Genomic DNA, 24,138 nt, shown 5'->3' with positions numbered 1-24,138 from the left:
ATTAAAATTTAGAAAATTTCATTTACAAATTATTAATGGAAAAAGTTATCAGTGATCATTCGTGTAGCTAATGAAGGCAGGGAATATTGTTACTAAACGTTGAGACGTTCCTTATCAGGGGCGGCTAACATAATAGCGAATTATTGGTGACGATGAAATTAATTTTAATGTTTAAATATTGAATAAATAAAAAAATAAATGAAGATGACAACATTACTGAGTAAAATGTAAATTAAGACAGTGAATAAGCACTTTTCTGTAGAACCTACAAACAATCTAAATGCAACGAAAATATAAGTAATTTATTTAAGAAAACTCTAGGGTTGTTTCATACAAATTCATACTCTTAAAACACAAGTTTACAGCTTACTCTTAAATATCAGATGCAGTTTGCATGAGTAGGAAATTGTAAATAATGAGCTTTTTTTGCAAAGCTTGCGCCAGTGCGAATGGCGATTATTTGCCGAGCGCAAATTTGGCATTGAAGAGATACGAAATTCTTACAAAAAACGCTGCGAAATGCTCGCTAACACTAGGTTGTGGGTTGTTTTGGGGAGAGTGCGTTGATGGTGGGGTGCTACTATGGTGCTAGGGAACGCTTGCCGACTTGCTCTTTGCGCAGAGAACCGCTCGTAAAAAAGGAATAAAAATAAGTACAAAAAAAAAAGCGAAATGCCTAGCGAATAGTGAAAAATCGAAATGTGAATACTGTGAGGAATTCAAGTTCAGTACACGCGAACAGCTCAAACCGTTTGGACGGTGGTGCGCGAACTAAGCTCGGTACACGACGGCAAAAACATAATACTTACACTATACATAGTATTTATGTATTTATAATAATAACAAACGTTACAACGACCCCAAACGCGATTATTTAATTGCACACACAAAGGAATCAGATTGCAAAAAAATAATTAAAAAAAAAAAATTACAACAACAAATTAAAAATTGCAAGCAAGGAAATATATATAATTATTGTTTTTTCATAAGGACTGCGCAAGCGGAAAATTGTTGGTTTTGAAAAAAATAACGCCTTATTTTAAAATAAAAGTTAAATTAAATCTAAAAAATATATAAAAGTGTAGGCTAATAAAAAAAGAATTTAATTTTTTTTTTTGAAAAAATATTATATTAACGCCACCAAACGTTATCACAATGCCATCGGAAAAATCAATTTACAATCCGAATCCGGCACTTAGCCGTGATGCCTACATATCCAGCATGGCTGAGTATAGAAAATTCTATGAAGAATCATTGGACAATCCAGAGGAATTCTGGATGCGCGTAGCCAAACAATTTCATTGGGAAACACCAGCCGATCCAAAAAAGTTCCTGCAATACAATTTTAATCTAACCAAAGGACCTATCTCCATTAAATGGATGGAAGGTGCCTCCACAAATATTTGCTATAATCTCTTAGATCGCAATGTACGCAACGGACTGGGCGACACTATAGCCTATTACTGGTGAGTAAATGGAGAGGAAGTAATAAAAATTAATGAAATAATAAAAGTAATAAAAAAATTATAAAAAAATAAATTAAATAATAAAAATGAAATAAAATAAATAATAATAAAATAATAAAATTAATTAAATAATTAAAATAAAATAAAATAAAATAAATAATAATAAAATAATTAAAATAAAATAATTAAACAAATAATTAAATTAAATACATGTGTGTAAATAGTAGTTAAACCAAAATATTGTAAAAATAATAATCTGAAATCAGTTGATGACGCATTTCAAATGCAGCATTGATTCAGCTTGCGCAAGGATAATGTGAGCGCCTACAAACACTAATGTAATTATTTAACGTATTCTCTTTTGTGCTTACATTTCGAAACTATCGATTTTTCACGTTGTTATTATGAACACATAGAGTCATGTATACAAACGACGTATTCGTCGTGGTAAAGCGCAGAGGCGATATAAACAAAGTGGATATTCGTTGCAATTTGCTCGTTTCCTTGCGACACGTGTATATGACTCTGTGTGTGTGTGTGGTGGCTGTGTGTTCATAGAGGCTGGTGTAAAGCTTTCACACTGCCGTTTATTTCGCAATGTAACCCACGTTTGGTGGGGTCAGGAGGCCATTATTGCGCTAACAATGTCCTTTGGCGCTGAGGGTTGTATGGGTTAGGTGTCAAGAAGAAGCAATACTTTTGTAGTTGGCCTTGTGTGGGATATACGACAATCACACCTTACAGTGGCATACAAAATATTTTTGTATTGAAATGCAATTACATAACAGTTAGAAGAAAATGAAGGCGGTTAAAAAAATGATGCTGAAAAGAGCTTGGCACTTGTAAGCCTCAAGGATTTCAATGAATATTTCAGGTAGAATATAAAGAAAATGTGAGAAATTAAAAGAAAATGTCAGGATGAAATGGAAAGAAGTAGTATTCAGTATGAAAAAAATAAGTTTCTAAATGCGACTTTTCATTTTAAATATACTAATGTTACTAGAGGCAGTGATAGAGGCAACTGATTGAAACTGATTTAATTACTCGATTTATAACGGGGTATAAATCATATTTATTTATGATATTTCTATGTCGTTATCAAGGCTTTAGCATTGAATTTAGATAAAATTAAGATTTTAGTTCCAGAAATTAAATAAATAAACTCGTTTATAGTTTTTTTGGATAAATGCACGAAGTCGAGTTAAGTTGTTTTGTAGAAATTTCAATTTATTTTCCAAATTTCATCTAAAAAATTACCAAAAATTTTTTATGCCGTTGAAAATTTAGTTTACTTTTTACTTTTTAAATAAAATGTCTAGCTTTACTAAGAAACTAACAAAAAAATTTAAGAGTATACTAAAAATAATATCAATGTATAAATATGAGGATATTTTTTCAACTCTTTTATGAGTCAAGAAGATCAAAAATAGTTACAACTGTTAAAAAAAAAAAAAAAAAAAAACAAATTAAACACAGCTTCCACATATTCTTCGTACCAGTTTCAACCGTTTCAATCAGACAAATTTAGAGAGCTTACAAAATCTATTGTCACTTGAAGTGCAATTATATAATGGTCGTGAAAAATTATTGCTCAATTAACAAATCGTAAAACATTTTTTTATTTTATTACTAGCATTTTAATATTAAAGAAAGCAACAAACCAAAACGTAATTTTTTTTAAAATTATTTTTTATAAATGGAGATTTAAAAAATAATAATTTTGTGCTTTTACGTGTTATGTAATATAATTTTTTTCTACTTTGAACTGAAGCTATTTTCAACCAAAATATATATAATTAATTACAAAATAACCCTTTTTAGAGTAATTTTGTTTAGATTTATTAGACAAAAAAATAAACAAGTTAATTAAAATATGCCGTAAAATTTTAAAGTATTTGCGACTCGTTTACGTCAGAAAGCATTTTGATAATAATTTTTGGCCAATTATTAATTTTGTGTAATATCACCTTTAGGTAATGAGTTGAGTTGTCAATGAAAAAAGTTGTAATTATTCAATTATTCGTAATTGTATAGTAATTTAAGCGGATTCTAAGTTAATTTATGCCTCATTAATTAATAATTTTCTTAATATTAAATATTGAGTTGAGTTGTAATAAGAAAGTTGTAATTTTACAATTATTCATAATTATACTCTTGCTTAATTAAGTCCTAAATTAAGGTATACTTCAGTAGTTGTTAGGGATAACACGTCCGTTATAAGAGTATTATTTTCGAAAATATTCCATTAATTATTAATCAAAATTCTTATTATCAAGCCTACTGTTGCCGAATGTGCTTCAGTTGCAATCCGATTGCAACATTATTTTGAACTTCAGAAATTATATTGCATAACCAATTTTACATGCCAAGGAGTACAAATTGAATGGAATATGTAAGTGTCTACATGCAAACCCTGTAGGAACATTCACTAGTTAAAAAGCGGTTCGGTTCTACTGCACAAAGCATTTTTAGTAGTTCGTGTCCATGCACGAACTATTACGAAGTGTCAAAAATTCAATCGATTTCATGGTCGTGACAATGCCAACATTTATTTCATTACCATTTTTTCTATTCGAAATATTTTGAGATCACCACGTGAAATTCACAAAACTGTGTCACTGAACTAGACAAGTGCATTAGCCCGTTCAAGTTTCCCCACTAGGGTTATGCGTCGTGTTCTACTTGTTGTTTGAATGCATAAATAGATTTGCGATATATAGTAATTGACCCAATGTCGCATAAATTTTTTATTACAAAAGCTCAGCGTATGGAAATTTGAATACTCTTTCATTTCTACTTGTCATTGTCAACGATTTCCCTTGACTTTGCTTTTGTTTTCTTTGGAAATTGGTTTTAGTATAATATTTTTAGTACTGAGTACTCAACAGATATATCCATAAATTATATAAAAATTTCAGATGGTCTTGAACTACAATCCAAGTCCCTATTAAATTTAGCTAATATTGGCCTAGGATTTATTTAATTTTATTATAGCGGTGTTATCTGAATCTATCTATCTTATGAGGTGAACAGATTTCAAAGCTTTTCATTGTGAGCTTTCTCAACAACAAATATAAATTGTTGTCAACCACTATCCAATTCGGTAATAATCAGAAAATTACTATCTAAAATATTCGAAAAGAAAAAATTATCGAAATCTTACAAGTTCTACGTTCAGCAATATACAGATAATATATACTATATATAATATGTATACTAATTACCTTTGATTGAAAATTAAACGTCTGCACCAGCAGTGGATTTCAGCCGATATACTTTATTGAATGAATAAATAAACAAGAATTAAATTATGTGAGAGAAATATATTCAAAATTTTTGCAACAACAGTGCCAAATATTCTCATACACAATAGAAATCTATTACTAATATTGCAGAAATAAATGCGGAATAATATATCAAGGTCATCTCTTCAATGATCGCCTTTCATTATGAATTTTTTAGAATACTTTGTTATTTTTGTTGTACTGATAAAATAAAATTACCAATATTTAATGTAAGTTCCTTAACCCTATATAAATATATGCCTCTTCCCACCAAGTAGGCCTCCATTATTATTATTCAAGAGTTTAAAAGAAAAGCCGCCCAATAAAATATATATGTTTTTTTTCTGCCTTTCAGCAAATTATAGCAATTTAATAATTACAATTGTAAAATGCACAATCAGCCCACCTTATCAAATTAAAATAAACTTTTACATTTATAGCTGTAAATGTAAATAATTCTCTATGGGGGAAACTCTATTAATGTGCACTTGTAATGTGACTAAGTAAATGATAGACACTTATTTAAGTACGAAGACTCTTTTATAATGAGTGTTAATTAGATAATGTCTGCGACTGGGTCTACACAAATATTAAACACATGATAATGCGTGCATATAATACATATAGACATACATATATACACACATACAGAAATATATATGTCTGTTTTTAACGGTGTATGAGAGTTCGCACACTTTATAAATTGTTGATTTGCAAATGAAATGATTTTTTTTGTTTTGTAAATCACTTTTAGCTCTTATCGCTTTGAATTGATATTTTCTGATTCTTCAACACGAATGAGAAATGCCATAAACCATATTTTTTCACAGATAATTATGTGGACGTAAATACAGTTATATATTTATATTTTTACGCGTGTTTCTACAGTATATGAATACTGTTTATAGGTAGATATGTATGAACTTATTATGGTATAAACCATATTGAGGAATTATTCACAGGGGGTCACAAGTAATTGCTCAAGATTCTAAGTTTTTCAATTGGCGGAACGGTCGACGGGAGATCTTAATTAACCAACCATTCCTTTACGAATAAGAGAACCCTAGTATTCCTATAGTATATATTACTAGAACCATGCCTCTTTGAAACACTTGAGTTTTTTGAAAAAGAGTGTAATTTATATTTAAAGAGTTAAATATCTCCAAAAAATAATTTAAAGTATGTAAACATAAGATCTGCTTTAGGGCAGATATTACATTTGTGGCAATCTCTCTCAGTTTGAGCTAATGCAATGAGTCTCGCTCATATCAAGATTTCTAGATGGCTAGATGAAATCTGGTTAAAGTCTTGAGAGAACATAACGGTGTGACTACCTTAAACTGTTAGGATCGTACCAAACCTTAACAAGTAAGGAAGGGCTAAGTTCGGGTGGATGAATATTTTATACTCTCGCAATTTATTTATTTAATTTTATTAATATAACACACAATTTTACCCACATATTAGTCATATATATTGGTATAAAGTCCATTGAAAGTTGGAAACCCTAATATTAGCTATATGGGAGCTTGGTTAAATTTTGACCCGATTTCACCCATTTTTGGCACGGATACATATTATTAGAAGAAAAACATTCCCTCTGAATTTTTTTAAAATATCTGAGAGACTTACCTGTATTTTCTGTAAAAAAAATTAGAAGCACTGAGGTCCTCATGTTTTCAAAATAGAATACACAAATATTTTGGTTAAAATATTATAAATATTTGTTTAGAAAATGAAATTTACTGTCTCCTCGAATCACCCTCGTTATTATTATTCAAACAAGTACTAATATTGCAACGTGTATACATATAAAACTAATAAACACTCGTCCACGTGTAATTCTATGCCCACAATGAGTACATACATACAATTTGAGTACTCATATGCGCCGGGTGCTACAAAAAATGTTGCTTGAAAGTCCAACAATGTTTAATTTAATCAGAGACATGTCTCGTAAATGCACTTTGTCATAGATACTGCAAATTGATTGACTACAAATACAATGCAGACATAATTAACAGTTGGTACTCATGCATAAAAGTGCAAATATGTACACTAATATGCAAATAGAATAAAGGGAGTGTGCGAGAAGTAAGGTGATTTAATAACTCTCACAAACCTTTTGATTATTCAACAATATATTAAGGGCCTGTTCAAATGCTGAAGTTTTTTCCAAGTTTTAATTCGTATGCTGATGATATTGATATCATCGGTAGTAACAACCGCGCCGTTTGTTCTGCTTTTTCCAGACTGGATAAGGAAGCGAAGCGTATGGGTCTGGTGGTGAATGAGGACAAGACGAAATATCTCCTGTCATCAAACAAACACAGTCAGCGCACTCGCGTCTTGGCTCCCACGTCACTGTTGACAGTCCTTTGAAGTAGTAGATAGTTTCGTCTACTTGGGAACCAGCGTTAACAACACCAACAATGTCAGCCTTGAAATCCAACGCAGAATCACTCTTGCCAACAGGTGTTACTTTGGACTGAGTAGGCAATTGAACAGTAAAGTCCTCTCTCGACGAACAAAAATCAAACTCTATAAGTCGCCCATTATTCCCGTCCTGGTGTATGGCGCCGAAGGGTGGACGATAACAACATCCGATGAGACGACTCTTGAGGTTTTCGAGAGAAACATTGGCAACGGCGAATACCGCAGACGATGGAACGATGAGCTGTACGATTTATACGACGACATTGACATAGTTCAGCGATTAAAAAGACAGCGACTACGCTGGCTAGGTCATGTTGTACGAATGGAATACTCTTTTTTCGAATACTCTTTCATTGACATAAATTCGTTGTATAAGGATAATTCAGTAAAACCTTGACATTTCATCGAAATAAGTGTGTTTTTTGAGTCGTAGCCCTTGTGAGTTCTACTATTGATTTTTGAGACAATTGGAATAATCATAAACACTCTTTAATAGTCATTGCGTGATGTTCTGGTGACGATTCTTCTCCTTTGACATTAATCACTTCACTTCACAGGCTTTCTTTCAATAACAAATATGTGATGAAATCTTATGGAATACTAAGTCTTACAACAGCTTCTCTAATAATTATCCAACTATTTCTTAAGGTTTTGCTGTTTTCATACAATTGTTCAGATTAATTTACCCTCTAGGCCTAGTTGAATGGCCTTAACTACTTATATTCTTACAAAGCATAAGCTTACACTATTTTTCTATAACCTAACCTCACTACTTTTCAACTACACCTCGTATTTATATTAAGTTGCATTGTATGTTCTTATTGCATATACAAATGTGATGTGATGCCGGCAAAAAATAAAAAAAAAATATAAAACGCAGACAAAACACTTCACAGCAACAAAAAAGTGAAAAGTATACGACTATAATCTAAGATTACGTTAATGTTAACATAAGCGTATTTTAGATGTCAGAGTGTCTGATAAGTTAGCTAATAATATTAATATTTATAATAGAAGTTGGCAACACGTTTTTAATTAGATTTGATTAAAATATGTTAAAATAATTTATTTATTTTTTAATATTTTTTTTTTTACTTAAAAATTAAAATTTTAATTTTTTTTACCTGAAAAACAATTTCGCATAAAAATTTATATAATAACGAGACTGAGTTATAGCATTTGTAGTTATACAAAGTGGGAACTCCCACACAACTACAATCGATTATCAGTACATTTGTTTTTAGCCTTTGCTTGGCTGCGGTCTAAAGATTTATGATAGCTTGAAAACCAAATTATTATTCGCAGTTGATAAATATTTTTTAAATGCTTTTCTAGTACACTAGCGCGTTATCATACCATATTAATTAAAAAATGAGAAATAATGTATATTTAATCTGACCACAAATGCGTATGAACTATTTTTGAAAAATAAAAGAAAATATTTAAAAAAATTTATTATTATAATAACAAGATATGAAGAGTATAACACAGATTTTTAAAAATTTGTAAATTTTTTTTTGGAAATTTAAGGCTTTTCTTCACATAGAACAGCCTCACCGTACGTATCCGAAAGCATGCGGCACTTTTCTTGGAATTAAAAAAAAACAAAATTTCACGCAAATGTCGAGAATTCGGCTCAAAAAGTGACATTTTCAGTTGAGAATAAGTTTGAGATGCAAACAGATCTCTACAAATATTTTATTGGGTTAATGTTGACACAAATGTCCAAGCTCGATATAAAACGATTTAATCGATTTAATCGACCAGAGCTTGACCCTAGAGACATCTATTGGAAAAAGGCGGAAGCAAAGTTGTAGACCTAATATAAGGATAATAATAAGAATTTGATAATGAAAATGGTATCTGCTTGTTCGATACGCCAGTCTCTAAAGTTAGACGAACTCAGAATCTTTATATTTGCATATAGAAAACATTTCCACCAACCTATTGTGAAGGCACACAAATACTCTCGAGAAATCAACGCTAATCAATTACTAATCGACTGAGAATGCCTTGAGTAAACAAAAAATTCTAATAGTTTTGCTTACAGTAAGCACTAGCAATTCAATAATTTTCAAATTTGTAAAATCACTTTTCATTCATTTATACTTGGAATATGCACGCGTGTTTGTATTTATGTATTATGTTATTAAATTTGCACATCAGGCCACCTTTCATTACTCTACAGAATTTCTAAAACACGCAAAGTGCGCGAAAGCTCAGACAGTAAATACAATATACTATGTATGTACATACAGATGTTAACACGTTTCATATATATTTCATATATTTCTCTGTATTTATATGGTAAAAGCATGCATTTGCGTTCTCGTTCATATTAAGCTATAATGCTTTGGTTGAACAAATCTGCGAGAGCCTCGTGCGTTGTTTTAACAAGCATTTGTTTGTTTACTTTCAGCATTTTTACTAGCACTTATGACATCTGTCTGGAGATATATGTATATACATATATATATTTTTTAAAGCCTATATATGTTTTGAAAAGTGCAAAGTCGCGATTTAGATGCAACCGTGTGATTTGAAATTTCGAAGAAATTTGATTTAAGTGTCTAAAAGTAAGATTGCGGCTGAAAGCAATGCAATTGTAGAGCCAAAGGTTATCACTGCAGTTGGAAATGGGCGTTCTTTCATATATTTTAATTATTAAATTTCAAAAAATTAATATTTTAATTTACCGGTATAAACAATATACATATCTACATAGTATATACATAGCTCCATATATTGGTCAATTATACGAAATATGCAAGCGAGAGAACTTCACGATTAATTACATAAATATGGAAGACGAATAAAAAAAAAACAATTATAGACCTACATATTTCAAGAGTAATGGCAGTAGTAATGTACGAGGTGTGTTAAAAAAATAACGGGAATTTTGGTTGTTTGAAAAAGAAAAAGTTCATTCGCCACCATAGTCGCTTTTAAAATAGTCCATATTAGATTTTTGCACTTATGCCAGAGCTTCTTCCAATCGTTGAAACACTTGTTAAACGCCATTTTTATACTCTCGCAACAAATGTTGCTAAAGCGAGTATCATAGTTTTGTACACATAACGGTTGTTTGTAACACCCAAAACTAAACGAGTTAGATATAGGGTTATATATACCAAAGTGATCAGGGTGAGAGTGGAGTTCAAATCCGAATGTCTGTCTGTCCGTCCGTCCGTCTGTGCAAGCTGTAACTTGAGTAAAAATTAAGATATCTTGATGAAACTTGGCACACTTATTTCTTGGCACCATAGGAAGGTTGCTTTCGAAAATGAGCAAAATCGGTCCACTGCCACGCCCACAAAATGGCGAAAACCGAAAACACATAAAGTGCCATAACTAAGCCATAAATAAAGCTATGGAAATAAAATTTGGTATGAAGGATCGTACTATTAAGGGGCATATCTGGATGTAATTTTTTTGGGGAAGTGGGCGTGGCCCCGCCCCCTACTACGTTTTTTGTACATATCTCGCAAGCCAATAGAGCTATATAAACCAAACTTTCTGCAGTCGTTTTTTTTAGCCACTTCTTAATACAGTCCAAAAATGAAAGAAATCGGATCATAACCACGCCCACCTCCCACACAAAGGTTAGGTTGACAATTACTAAAAGTGGGTTAACTCACTAAAGAAAAACGTCAGAAACACTAAATTTCACATAAGAAATGGCAGATGTAAGCTGCACTCAGATTTTTTTACAAAATGGAAAATGGGCGTGGCGTCGCCCACTTATGGGTCAAAAACCATATCTCAGGAACTACTCGACCGATTTCAATGAAACTTGGTTTGTAATAGTTTCCTTACATCCCAATGATATGTTGTGAAAATAGGCCAAATCGCTTCACAACCACGCCTACTTCCTATATACCAGAACTTTGAAGACGATCTGAATCGTTTGCTTTACAATATATAAAGTAAGTACTAGTGAACATATCGGTGCAGAACTTTGCACAAATACTATGTTAATAGTGTGGCAGCCCCATTCTAAAAATCGCCGAAATCGGACCATAGGTTTTTAAGGCCCCATATATCGAACATGAGTACTTCGGTGCTTCGGGTTTCCAACTTTCAATGGACTTTATACAATATATATGACGAATATGTGGGTCAAATTGTGTATAATATAATATTAATAGAGTTAAATAAATAAATTGCGAGAGTATAAAATGTTCGGTTACACCCGAACTTAGCCCTTCCTTACTTGTTGGAATAGCTTTTAACTATTTCAACGATGTCTTGTATGCTTGTGAAACGACAATCTTTTAAGCTTCTCTTTATTTTTGGATTTTTTGAAAAAGAAAAAAGTCACACGGAGCCATGTCTGACGAATTTGGCAATTGGACTCTCCTAATCTGCGAAATTTTTAATTTATAATTTCCCGTTATTTTTTGAACATACAACTTTTTTGAAAGCTTAAGCTTTGTATTCATTTATTTACTAGAAGTATAATTCCTTCTCATATAGCTCACGAGTATTTGTGCCCATTAAGCTTTTAATGATGCCAGCGAGCTTTTACATATATTCATATTATATTTATTGAAAGACAACTGTTGTCGAAAGCGTTAAGCTTTCTTGATTCCATTGGGATTATTATTTAGATGCTCCCATTTATAACTTTAAACCTGACAGATATTAAGAACAAAAAGCTTATTAATATTCAAGTGAAACTGGACGGTTGATATTGAAAGTTTATTCCCTGAAGAAAATATTTGCGTTTTCACAAAGCTTTCTTTTTGAACTCTCAATCTTTACATGATATTTTCAAATAACAGAATTTTTGAAGTGTTTAACCCAAAGTCTCTGTAATATTTTTTAAAACTGTATCACCATATTTATATAATAATAAAACAAACCAACAAATCAAAGAGCTAGTAAGATATGACTAAATGTAAGCATCAACAGGGTTTCTTTAGCGGAACCCTTCTAAATGCAATACCTCTGTCTACAAACAATACCAGCTGTTAGTGTCGCCATGCGAATCACGCGATCAACATCGCCCGATACCGCACAGCCAATTGGCGTAGCTTAGCCGCACCAAGTCCACTATACTACCTACCTACCTACGTACTTACGTACATATTGTGAGTAAAGCTGTCTACTAAATGCTGGCGAGCAAACATTGCATTTGCTGCCGGCTTTTTCATCACCGGTTGATTACTCATATCAGTGGCGTTAGCCAAATTTCTGCAAAGTCAACGAATTTCATTAACAAAAGAGAGATTTCAACAATGCGGCAAAATGAAAATTCTCATTAAAAGCACTAAGAAGCTCTTCGGGTAGTGCGAAACTCTCTTAACAAACAGCTGATCCGCATACACTAAGTAGTTGTACAGTACCACTATATGTATATGACCATAATTTTGGCTTAGCAATAAAAAACACTATAAATACATACGTCTGTCAGAAGACTCTTGTAAAAGCTTTATGTTTTGCTTGCGCGTTCTATTTGCCCATTCGTGGCGGGAAAATATGTACTTATTGGAGGCCTATATCGCAATGATAACACTAATTCATTATACTTTACATATAATTGTGTGTTTATAATCGAGAAGCGCGTGAGTGCTACTTATAAACAATTCAGATAGATATTTCTACGCAGTTTTTAGAGATATAGCTATGGAAAACATATTTATAGAAATATATGTACATTATTTATATATTGATTAAAATAATGAGTATGGTTTTCTACTTTGACAAAATATTCTTTTCACAAAATAATAACTTTCTCTCTATTTAATTATCTTCGGAGCTTTTACCTATAATAGCTGTTTAGCTGAGCTTCCCTTATATTTTCTGGTTAAGATCGCACTTGGATTGCGGTTTGAATTCGAGAAACAGCAAATTCAAAAATTTCTTATTGACCGGAAACGGAAGCTACTCGAAATGGCTTTTGTTAAGGAGTTCGTCTTTTTAACCCATAATTTTTTGTTTCGATGGCTTGATGCTTGAGTTGTTGAGTATGACTTCTAAGTTAATAAACATTTCATTCAATTTCATAGAGCTTCATTTTTCATGTGCCGAGTTCGACAATTACATTGAAAATATTAACTTCTACCCGAGTGTAATCTACGCAGTCCATTTATACTCTCCACACATTACAACTACAATACCATGTTCTATAATTTCATTGTTATTTGTTTTTATTTATCATATGAAAATAATTAAATTGAATATTCATCGAAGCGATCTCAAGCACTCTATGGGCTTATCAGCTCATTGCCCAAAATTGTGAACAAATAAAACATTTTCGGTCCTGTGCTTGAATTCTCATGATGAAATATATAAAAATAGAAATACAATCTTACAGCACAGCAATGGCAGAATCTTGAGTGTATTTCTGATTTATCAAGAGCTTTTCTTAAGATTTCGCCAAAGGTCTGTAGGTACTCTTCATACACCCGAAAAACACTTCATACCTAGAGAGCATGTAAAAATATATGTGACCCAATAATGGTTGGTAATTTCTTCTAGAAATTACAAAAGTGTATGTATATAAGTCTGTATGTTTATATTATTATTTGCCTAAAAATAAAATTAGCGTGTAATTTTATAACTGAATTTTTCATAGTGCATTGACTGGAAATATTTGTAATGCAAATACACATGTATACAAATTTGGTCAAATAAATATATATATTTGTTCGAGGTTTATTGTTGATTTGTACAAATGTTCCTATATTTATTTATATTATATTTTTTAAAAATTAACAAATATTTTTTAGCATTTGTAAGGGCACTGACGTCAATTGCAGTACTATTAAGAATTCGTAATTTTAGGAATTCCGTATTACTACAAATTTGACATTAATTCATAGTTAACTACAATAGGTGTCTAAAATTTCCTAGAATTTTAATAAATTTTTAAGACAATCCCATTTTTGAGAAAAATTCGATTTCGTTTTTAATTATATTTCTCATCAAGGACGATACACCATTTATAGAGATTTTACAACTTTTCATTATCATTTTGGTACTACGTTTTGCCTTTTGTCAAAATATTGGTCTCAGACACGACGATTATGTCTTCCCTCTGGTTATATCCTCTCATCAGTGCTGATATAGCTTGTACGAAAACTGTTCAGCCTCAACTTAACAAACTCTGGTTAGGTTAGGTTTGAAAAAAAGTTTCGAGGAAACAACTATTTCAGAAGCTTTTTTAGGGTATCAAGAACTCTGAGAGCTTTGAATATTTTTCGGTAATAATTCCTTTATGTGAATCAGACATAAGGATACATTGATATTTTAAGATTTCATGGAGATAATTTTGGGTTGGACTCCTTTTGGAATGTACTGTTATCTACATAATTCAGAATGCTCAGAAACAAAAATCCAACTTTCTTCAGGTCCATTAAAATATTTTTTTCACTAAAATATGTTAAATCACCTTAGCAAACCCGACACTAAGTAAATTTGTTTTTAAGAATTAACGCATAATAAAGATTAAGCTGTATTAAGTGAACCGGAGTACAATTATACACAAATAAACGCAGAAATATTTGTTTTTAAATGAAAAATACAAACGTATACTATTTGTTGAGCCATTGTAGACTATGCGTCGCCGTTAAGTCTATAAAGTTTTTATTGCTCTTGGTTGGTCATTTAAAAATGAGTTGAGTACGTGCTAAGTATAGGTAGTTCTTCTAATTCTTTTTGTTTTCTTGGTTTAAGTCAGAGGATCATAAATTACTCAACAATACTATTTCATAAGTCTGACTGTTTAGATATCAATATTTCTGCAATTTCTAGCATTACTAATAATAATCTATTATTGTTTATATTACGTACATTTGTCTGGGTCCCAATTCCCTGTTGCTTCAGCGTGAACTTTGATTGCATACGTAGTTTTGACACATTTTACGTTTCGTCCATTTGGCCGGCTGGTTTTTTATCACAAAGCAGTGTTTACGACTTTGTTTATAATTAACAAGTGATTAAGAAAGTGAAATTAAAAAAATTAAAAAATTATTGATTCATATTTTACTTAAGTATATTGATGCGTTATTATTACTCGTGTGACATCAGTTCAGATTAGTTTTGTTTTCCAGAATTTTGTTATACGATCTTTTTGTACGAGTAAATTAAAGCCTGATTCATTAACCAAAAAATAATTAAAGATACTTATTAAAGTTAGTGGCTATCTATTCAATTTGTGATAGAAAAGTTGGTAAGCATCTCATTCAATTTTTATTAACGTCTTTTGGGCATCCTATTATGGAAGTTGTTTCGGAGAGAGATATAATATTTTCTACAGCTAGATTATAGATTTGGCATGATAAGGATAACATCCAAATAAATTTAGAAAGTATTCACAATTTTGTGTTTGATCTACTTAGAAATCCTGATTCTCTGACTGATCTCAAAAAACGCTCTCAAATATAGTGAAACTGTGAGGTGCCAACTCGAACCTATTTCCATATCATCTGTCTATACTTTGTCTTTGTTTATTTGGTATATTCTTCTTTTATGATCTATCACATTTCTATCAGAAGGTGAGGATAGCCACTACTAGACCACTCGAGTAGCGCCCTCCTCTTTATTATTAGGTCTACAACTTTGCATCCGCCGTTTTCCAATAGATGTCTCTAGGGTCAAGCACTGGTCGTTAAAATTGATTTTTTTTATATCGATCCTGAACATTTGTGTCAATATTAATCCAACAAAATATTTGTAGAGATCTGTTTGCATCCCAAACTTATTCTCAACTGAAAATGTCACTTTTTGAGCCGAATTCTCGACATTTGCGGGAAATTTTGCTTTTCTTTTTTAATTCCAAGTAAAGTGCGGCTGAGGCTCATCGACATTTGTAACCGTTTTTATACAAAAAAAAGCCTAAAATTTACAAAAAAACGGCGGAAGTTGTAGACCTAATATTTTCAAATTATTGTGCTTTAGTACTTTAAAGAGCTTACTTTCTTGTATTTTCATTTGAAAGTAACTGCCTAAATAAGGTAAATTGAAAGCGCGAAACATATTTAGTTGCTTAGGAGAACCTTCAGTGTGGCTTAAGGTGATAACATTCTCAACAACTGGTATAATATATTTTATACTCAACTTATGTTTTCGAAATTTGGTTCGTTAGGCGATAGGCGAAATTAGAGCTTAAACACTCTTAACTAACGATTCCTATCAGACAATTTCACATTCAAGATAGATTTCAAGCAACAAAGCTTAATTGATCGAAATAAAACATAGTCTTAGTCTTAGTCAGCAAGTAGTATCGCTGTTGCATGTCTTCTATAACACTATACAACAAATTTGAAGTTCATAACCCCTGCGGCTCCAATGATATATACTGGATATAACTAACACATATTTTTTATGATTTATGAACCGTTATAAATGCGGATTTTGAATGATTTGGAATTCTGTTGAATTCGGCACAAAGAAATCAACTCACTTTTATAAATAAATTCGCTAAGGTTATAAAGCATGAAGAAAGGTCATAGTAAGACAATAATAAAACTGACAAAAACAAAAAAAAAATCTATAAAAATCAATTATTTCTTGACTTTTGTCTATTTTACCAATCAATATGGGTTAAAGAACTAACCCCTTGCAATTTACTTCCGTTCGCATTGCGACAGATCACGTTTCATTGTTTTTGCTAAGCCATGCTTGCTGTCACTATACTACTACAAGTTGACCTTTAATTGAAAACTGCACAATGACAGCAAACACTTTCTATTTGAGTGCTGCTTTTGTTTTATTTTGATTTTGCATACTCTATATTCGTACTTAAATACATACATACATACAAATGTATATGTCTGGCGACAACTACAAAATTACTTGTAATTCATTGTGTTTTATGGTATTTGCTATTTAATCGATTGAAAGCGCTGGAGTACATTTCTTTTAACACTTGACGTGTTTTATTATTTTTTTTTTAAATGCAGCATAACTGTATTTTATTGTAAATGATTTCATTTTATACAATTCCATACGATTTGCAAGTACCGTATATACATATGTATGTAAGTAGATCTATATGTAGGTAATATGAAATGCTCGTGTTTGCCTGTTTTCGAAAGTCTGGAATTTTAATTCGCATTTAAATTCAAGAATATAAGCAACAAAAAACATACAGACATCGTTATATATATTTACATATATGTATGTATGTAGATTTGTAAGCACTTAGGCGTGTCCGTGTGCAGTGTATTTAAACAATTTGCAATTGGGTTTCACGCAATAAATGCACAGTTTACAGTACGTTTGTATCGCATGCATCAGGTGGTGATACACAGCGCGAAAAAGGCGCGTGTGAAATTCGAAAAGAAAACAATTAAGTAACAAAATAAATATTTTGTGTTATGAGTGATTGTTGAACTAGAACTTTATGCAATTAGAATTGAGAATTGTTTCCGCAACACATTTCCATAACACAGGAGTATGGTGATTTGTACACTGTTCAATAGCATGTTGTTATGAGATAGTATTTGATTTGATTATAAGTTATCGTGATATAGTTTCTGAATTAAGTATTTACAATAGAAATTTCCACCCCACTGAGCTTTCGTCAGACAACGTAGCAATAGAAGTGTGTAGTGAATTATGACAATCTTTATATCACGTTGTCTTAGAAAGAGCTTTCTAGAAGACGACTTTGCAGCGTAAAAACACAAAGAAAATTCCAAGAACAAACTCCTTCTATTTGTAACACTTCTCGTCTAAAAATTTGATGAAAGTAGACCTTCTTTTAACTTAGAATATCTGAAATAGATAGATAATGTTTACCACACTAATTTTCCCTCAAGACTCTTAAACTTTTGAAGATTTTTTTAGAGCACCTGTTGTATTGGGAGATGGTTTTTCAAAAATTATAAAATGTTATATTCAAAAAATTTAAAGATTCTGGAAACGTATGGCAGTATTGAAATCTTTGGATAGAACTTCATATGTGTTGTACAATGGTTGAATAGTATTTCGAAAACACCCTTAAAGATCGGGATTTCTTATAGTCTACAATGGTGTTAATATGTTGTCTAGGATAGCTGTTCCTAGGAAATCTTTCAGAGAAATAAGTTATATTAAAATTAGTTAAGGAAGCGATTTGAAACCCCTGACAATATTTGTCAAGGAACTGTCGATATATGGCACTAAGAAACCATTGGATTTAAGTTAACTCAAAACAGAGTTGGTCCCATCTTTGAAGGCATAAAATGTAATTGTCCTTGAACTCAACATTTATTGTTTCAAAATGAATGAAGTGCTTTGGGTTTGGCACGTTACGAGACTTTTCGACATGAAATTCTTAATACTTTGGTAAGACTGTCTTCTAACTGGAAAATAATAATGTTCCAGATCCTCTGGGGACCATTGTACTTCTCTAATCGCAATTTCGGGTTAAATTCTTTTAATGGGACGAACCTCTATAAAAGCTTTGAACTTGATTTTTGTACGAGGAGTGTTCAAAAAATAACGGGAATTTTAGTGTTTTGAAAAAAATATTTATTCTTTCGTCGATATTAATGTGGTCGCTTGATAATTCGATATAATGCACTTATGTCAGCGCTTCTTCCAATCGTCGAAACACTTCTTCAAAACTCGATAATTGGGATAGCCTTTAGCTCTTTCAGCGATTTCTCTTATGATTGAAAAACGATGGCTCTTTAAGGTTCCCTTTATTTTTAGATAGAAAAAAGTCACATGGATCCCTGGAGTCTAGAGAATATGGAGGAGACTGGGGCATCGATACAGTATTGTTTTTGGTCAAGAATTCTCGAACGAGCAACGAAGTGTGAGCTTTTTAAAACGAAAATCGCCAACTTCATAAAAACGAGTCTAACCTTAGCAGCTGCTACAGACAAACTAAGCAATGAATATAGCTGAAAATTGTATCGTACTTCAGGTGCATGTATTTCAAAATAATAAAAAAATATGTTGACAATATTTTTGGAGATTTCTAACCACGGATCTCACTTTTTCGAGCAGGCTCGCGAAATAGCGAATATAGAAGTTAAAAATCTCTGCAGATTTGTAGTAGGTTCAGGGCGCTTTGTTGACTCCTAATTGTTAATCTAGTGGGGATCCAGACTTCACAAAGGACTGTAATTTAAAGTCTACGTGTGTTTCCCTTTGGAAAACAGCCTTACAACCTAACCTAACCTAACATAATCTCGGAACGAAGAAAACTTATGGGTTCAAATTTTTTTAATTAAACTATCCAATCAAAACCAATGGATCAAGATTATATAGAGCCTACATAGAGTAAAACGACCACAAATTGATGATGGCAAAAACAACTGCCATTTTTCTAAAAAATATATATATTTTATATTGTTTATTTGTATATCGATCACTTAATATTTTTACCAATCAACTTTTATATATAAAAAATAAAAATAAATGTTCAAGGCCTTTGTAAATCCGAACTCAGCTTGTGGCCTTACCGGAAATGTTAATATGAGACTAATTTAAAGGCGCATTTAAAACAATTAGTTACACATATTAAGAATCATAAATCAGTATATTTGTACATAGAAGTAAGCGAGTATATACGCGAGCATTATACAACTTAAAGAGGCTTTAGCATAAATCGTCAATTATCAATTATGCGGACAGTCTTATGCGCACAGTCTAATTAGCAGCGAAATTTATGCCAAACATATTATAATTACTAAATAACGAAGGCAAATAATATGCACTGACAGGCTAGATAGTAAGCGTACTGATAATTGAATGCTTTGATCTGATAAATTCTAGTTTATCACCATCACTTAGAGATACTCAACGTAATCATATTGTTTAGCGCGGTAAATACTCAACAACAACTAGTGATAATTAGTTTACGGTTTGACGGCAATCGAACACACTCACACTGCAGCACATGTGCAAACACATGTTGAGATTGTATTATCTTCTCATTATCTGGTTAAGTTACCGAACAACGAATTTGCTACTCGAATGAAGGAGATGAAATCATCAATATAATAAATATAACGGTTTAATCATAGCTGAAATATATTTAGAAAACAAATGATAACTGTTATCACAACATTAAGTACATTTTTCATCCATTTCTTGCAGGGAAGGCAATCATCCCGACGACTACTCACGTGGTCTCACCTATCGTAAATTGCTCGAGGAGGTCTGCCGCTTCGCCAACGTACTTAAAGATCATGGCGTGAAGAAGGGTGATCGCGTCTCAATTTATATGCCGATGATCCTTGAACTACCGATCGCCATGTTGGCTTGCGCACGCATTGGTGCTGTACATTCCATTGTCTTTGCTGGCTTTTCACCCGATTCGTTGGCGGAACGTATGTTCGATTGCCAGGCAAAGGTGTTGATCACCGCTGACGGTGCTTGGCGTGGCGAGAAACCATTGTACCTGAAGGCACTCTGTGATGTGGCGTTGGAGAAGGTCGAAGAGATGGGTCACACGGTGGAGAAGTGCATTGTGGTGTCACATTTGAAGCGCGTAACACCCTGTGCCGATGATCATGTCGAACAGGATATACCATGGACGGAAGATCGTGATTTCTGGTGGCATGAGGAGATGGAAGACAAGGAGCCAGCCTGTTATCCCGAATGGATGGAGGCCGAAGATCCACTTTTCATGTTGTATACAAGTGGTTCCACTGGTAAACCAAAGGGTGTATTACATACCACAGCGGGTTATTTGTTGTATGCGGCTACAACATTCAAAATTGTCTTCGATTATAAGCCTGGTGATATTTATTGGTGCACAGCTGATATTGGCTGGATCACCGGACACACGTATGTGGTGTATGGACCATTGGCCAATGGCGCTACATCGGTGATGGTAAGTAGTGTGATCTTATTAATATTTTATCATAGATTTATAGCTTTTCTTATCAACTCTTACAGTTCGAGGGTACACCTTTCTACCCTGACAATGATCGTTTCTGGGCTGTAATCGACAAGTACAAGGTGACACAATTCTACACCGCACCAACAGCTATACGTGCGCTGATGAAGTTCGGTGAGGCGCCAGTTTTGAAACACAATCTAAACGGTTTAAAGTGAGTTCGAAGAAATTTTAGTGGGTTTGACTTATAAATGTAAATTAAATATTTCCTTCTCCAAAGGGTACTTGGCAGCGTGGGTGAACCCATTAATCCAGAAGCTTGGATGTGGTTCTATCGTTATATTGGTAAAGAGAAATGCTCGATTGTTGATACATTCTGGCAGACAGAGACTGGTGGTCACGTGATCACACCCATTCCAGGCGCTACTCCAATGAAACCAGGCGCAGCGGTAAGCTTTACTTGCGATTTTATTAAAAAATTAAGTTGAAATAATATATTTTTGATTTTGCAGTCATTCCCATTCTTTGGCGTTAAGCCGACACTACTTGATGAGAGCGGTATTGAAATCAAAGGTGAAGGTGAAGGTTACCTAGTGTTCTCACAACCATGGCCGGGGATGATGCGCACGTTGTTTAATAATCATGAACGTTTTGAGAGCACATACTTCTCGAAATTCCCTGGCTTCTACTGCACTGGAGATGGTGAGTTGGATTTTTAAATTTTGGAAAACTATTTTAGATTAGACAAATTTTGAAAAAAATTTCTCAAATGACATGATAGTAGATTGTTCGATCGAATTGGTTTAGATAGATCACAAGGAATGTCCATTTCGTAAAATTTTGGTCCAATGTTTGCTGTCTTTTCTTCTAAATATTATTCTCCCAAGTCCCGAATACTTTCCTGTCTGTAGTATCATTCCACCTTTCCTTACAAGACTGTTTAATATTCTTCGTGCTAATCTTAAAAGACTTAAGATCTCGAATCAGATTTCAATACCGGTTTTGCTTCCAACTTATTTTTCATTTTTGTTAACTCTACCCACTATTGATAAAAAGAATTCTTAGAAGTTCAACTATCAAAACGTTCCGCAAATATTTTTGCGGATATAATCAAATTTAGGTGGTTTGGAGAACCTTAGAATCTGATCCTACGAGTGTTGTTCCATGATATTTTTGTTTAAAATCCCTTTTCTTAATAGACAATTCATAAAAACTATATAACCCTTCAACTCTTTTCAGGCGCACGCCGCGACGCTGACGGTTACCTCTGGATTACCGGACGTGTCGATGACATGCTCAACGTTTCGGGACATCTTATGTCCACCGCCGAAGTAGAGTCAGTGCTAACCGAACATCATCGTGTAGCCGAAGCTGCTGTCGTCTCACGACCACACGTAGTTAAAGGCGAATGCCTCTATTGCTTCATTACGCCCAATGAGAATGAGACCTTCGATGCCAAACTCGTTGCGGAATTAAAGAAATTGGTGCGTGAACGCATCGGACCTTTTGCCATGCCCGATGTGGTGCAACATGCACCCGGTTTGCCGAAAACACGTTCCGGTAAGATAATGCGTCGTGTGTTGCGCAAAATAGCGGTGAATGATCGCAATGTAGGCGACATCTCAACGCTGGCCGACGAGAGTATCGTGGAACAATTGTTCAAGAATCGACCGGCGGAAAAGTAAAAAGTACAGTAAAGCGTTGAATGATTAAAAAAAATTTGCAGAAAATACAAAAATTTTAGTAATAATTTGTAAAAAGTATGAAAAGGAAAGGCAGCCGGCGTCAATATGCAACGATACAGTGAGAGTGTGCGGCAAAATGGTTATACATAGGCTATTAAAAATATGCTTGATACACTAAATCCGAAAAATCAAACACAATGAGCGCGGAAAACGCTTACAGGCCACTATACACCTATATATATATATATATAGCTGTTGGTTGGAAAAAATATTTTTTTTTAACTACGTAGCACAAATTTAATGTCTCCAGCTTGTGAAATAATGACTCAAGGTGGTAGTTGAAATGAAAAAAATTTCATTAAAAAATTTAAAATTTTTCACAGAAAACAATTTTAGCCAGTGTTGCCAATTGTGCATATTTAATTTTTTTTCTTTTTTCCTTTATTTTTTTCAAACTCCGATTATATGCCTATCAACTGTATGTACATTTGTAGCTTGCTATTCCAGTATATTCTTAACAAATATATTATATATATATTTAATATATATATATGAAAAATAGTTATGTAATTATGTAGTAAACAAATGCAAATATATTTTAAGGCAAAGGCAAATGTAAAACAAGTACTACAGTGAACCACGAATATATATATACACAAAAACATACATACATACATATGTAACTAGAAAGTTTGTAGAAAGTATAATAATAATTTTGTTTCCGTTAGTTTGTACGCTAGTGAATTATCTCATATACATATGTATATGTATAGCAAATACTTGCAATACATATGTATGTACTTTTTGGTGCTTTGGTATATAGAAAGCATGTTTAGCAATTAGTTTTAAATATTGCACAATAGTGTTATGAATGCACTTGTTTTTTCGCTTATAATATTTTTTTTATTTAACGAATTTTTGATTTTTATTTTTGGAATTATTGTAGATTTTTAATGTGATAAATGCGTATATATTAGTTTAAAACGTACATACATACATACATATATAAATATATAATAAATTGAAATATATTGTCATGTAGCATTTGATTATGTTTAGAAATGTATGAACTTGTAAGAAATATCAGAAATACATAAAAAAACAAAAACAACAAAAAACATTTAAACACTGAACTTTTCGTTTTTCATACAACATTGAAGACAAGCTCACGTAGAGTAGATAAAATAGTATGGATAGACACAGCGTGCATGAAAGGTAAGTAAAATGCTTTTGGTTGATTTCAATTAGATATTTAAATATTTGTTACACGTTTTGTTATTGCAACACTGTTTCATAAAAATTTGATTAAATTTTATTTTTTTTTAACATTATTATAATATTTATAGCTTCAGACAAAATGAGTTTAATTTATTTTTTTCAAACAATATTTCTTTACAATGCTAACATTTATAGTAACTTTTAATCATTTTTATTATACTCTCGCAGCATGTTGGACAGAGTATAATAGTTTTGTTCACATA

At 32.4% G+C, this 24,138-nt stretch overlaps 2 protein-coding genes across 8 annotated transcripts in view; one reads left to right on the top strand and one right to left on the bottom strand.

The window, feature by feature from the left end:
- Positions 1 to 24,138, bottom strand: part of LOC105220763 (uncharacterized) — a 254,578-nt gene that overhangs the window by 212,786 nt on the left and 17,654 nt on the right. The window lies entirely within an intron of this gene.
- On the top strand, positions 718 to 23,490 carry LOC105220772 (acetyl-coenzyme A synthetase). Its single transcript, XM_011197264.3, has 6 exons — positions 718 to 1,466; positions 20,228 to 20,966; positions 21,032 to 21,186; positions 21,253 to 21,421; positions 21,485 to 21,674; positions 22,212 to 23,490. The coding sequence occupies exons 1-6, from the start codon at positions 1,156 to 1,158 to the stop codon at positions 22,655 to 22,657; spliced, it is 2,010 nt and encodes a 669-aa protein (XP_011195566.1). The 5' UTR covers positions 718 to 1,155; the 3' UTR covers positions 22,658 to 23,490.

Source organism: Zeugodacus cucurbitae, chromosome 4 (assembly GCF_028554725.1).
Source record: "Zeugodacus cucurbitae isolate PBARC_wt_2022May chromosome 4, idZeuCucr1.2, whole genome shotgun sequence".
NCBI classification, from domain to species: Eukaryota; Metazoa; Arthropoda; class Insecta; order Diptera; family Tephritidae; genus Zeugodacus; species Zeugodacus cucurbitae.
This window is presented reverse-complemented; position numbering and strand designations above follow the sequence as displayed.

Excerpts from the sequence above, each read along its gene's own strand:
- LOC105220772 (XM_011197264.3), top strand. The coding sequence starts at position 1,156 with ATGCCATCGGAAAAATCAATTTACAATCCGAATCCGGCACTTAGCCGT. Across the intron at positions 1,467-20,227 it reads GACACTATAGCCTATTACTG|GGAAGGCAATCATCCCGACG; the intron begins GTGAGTAAATGG and ends CATTTCTTGCAG. Across the intron at positions 20,967-21,031 it reads ATGGCGCTACATCGGTGATG|TTCGAGGGTACACCTTTCTA; the intron begins GTAAGTAGTGTG and ends CAACTCTTACAG.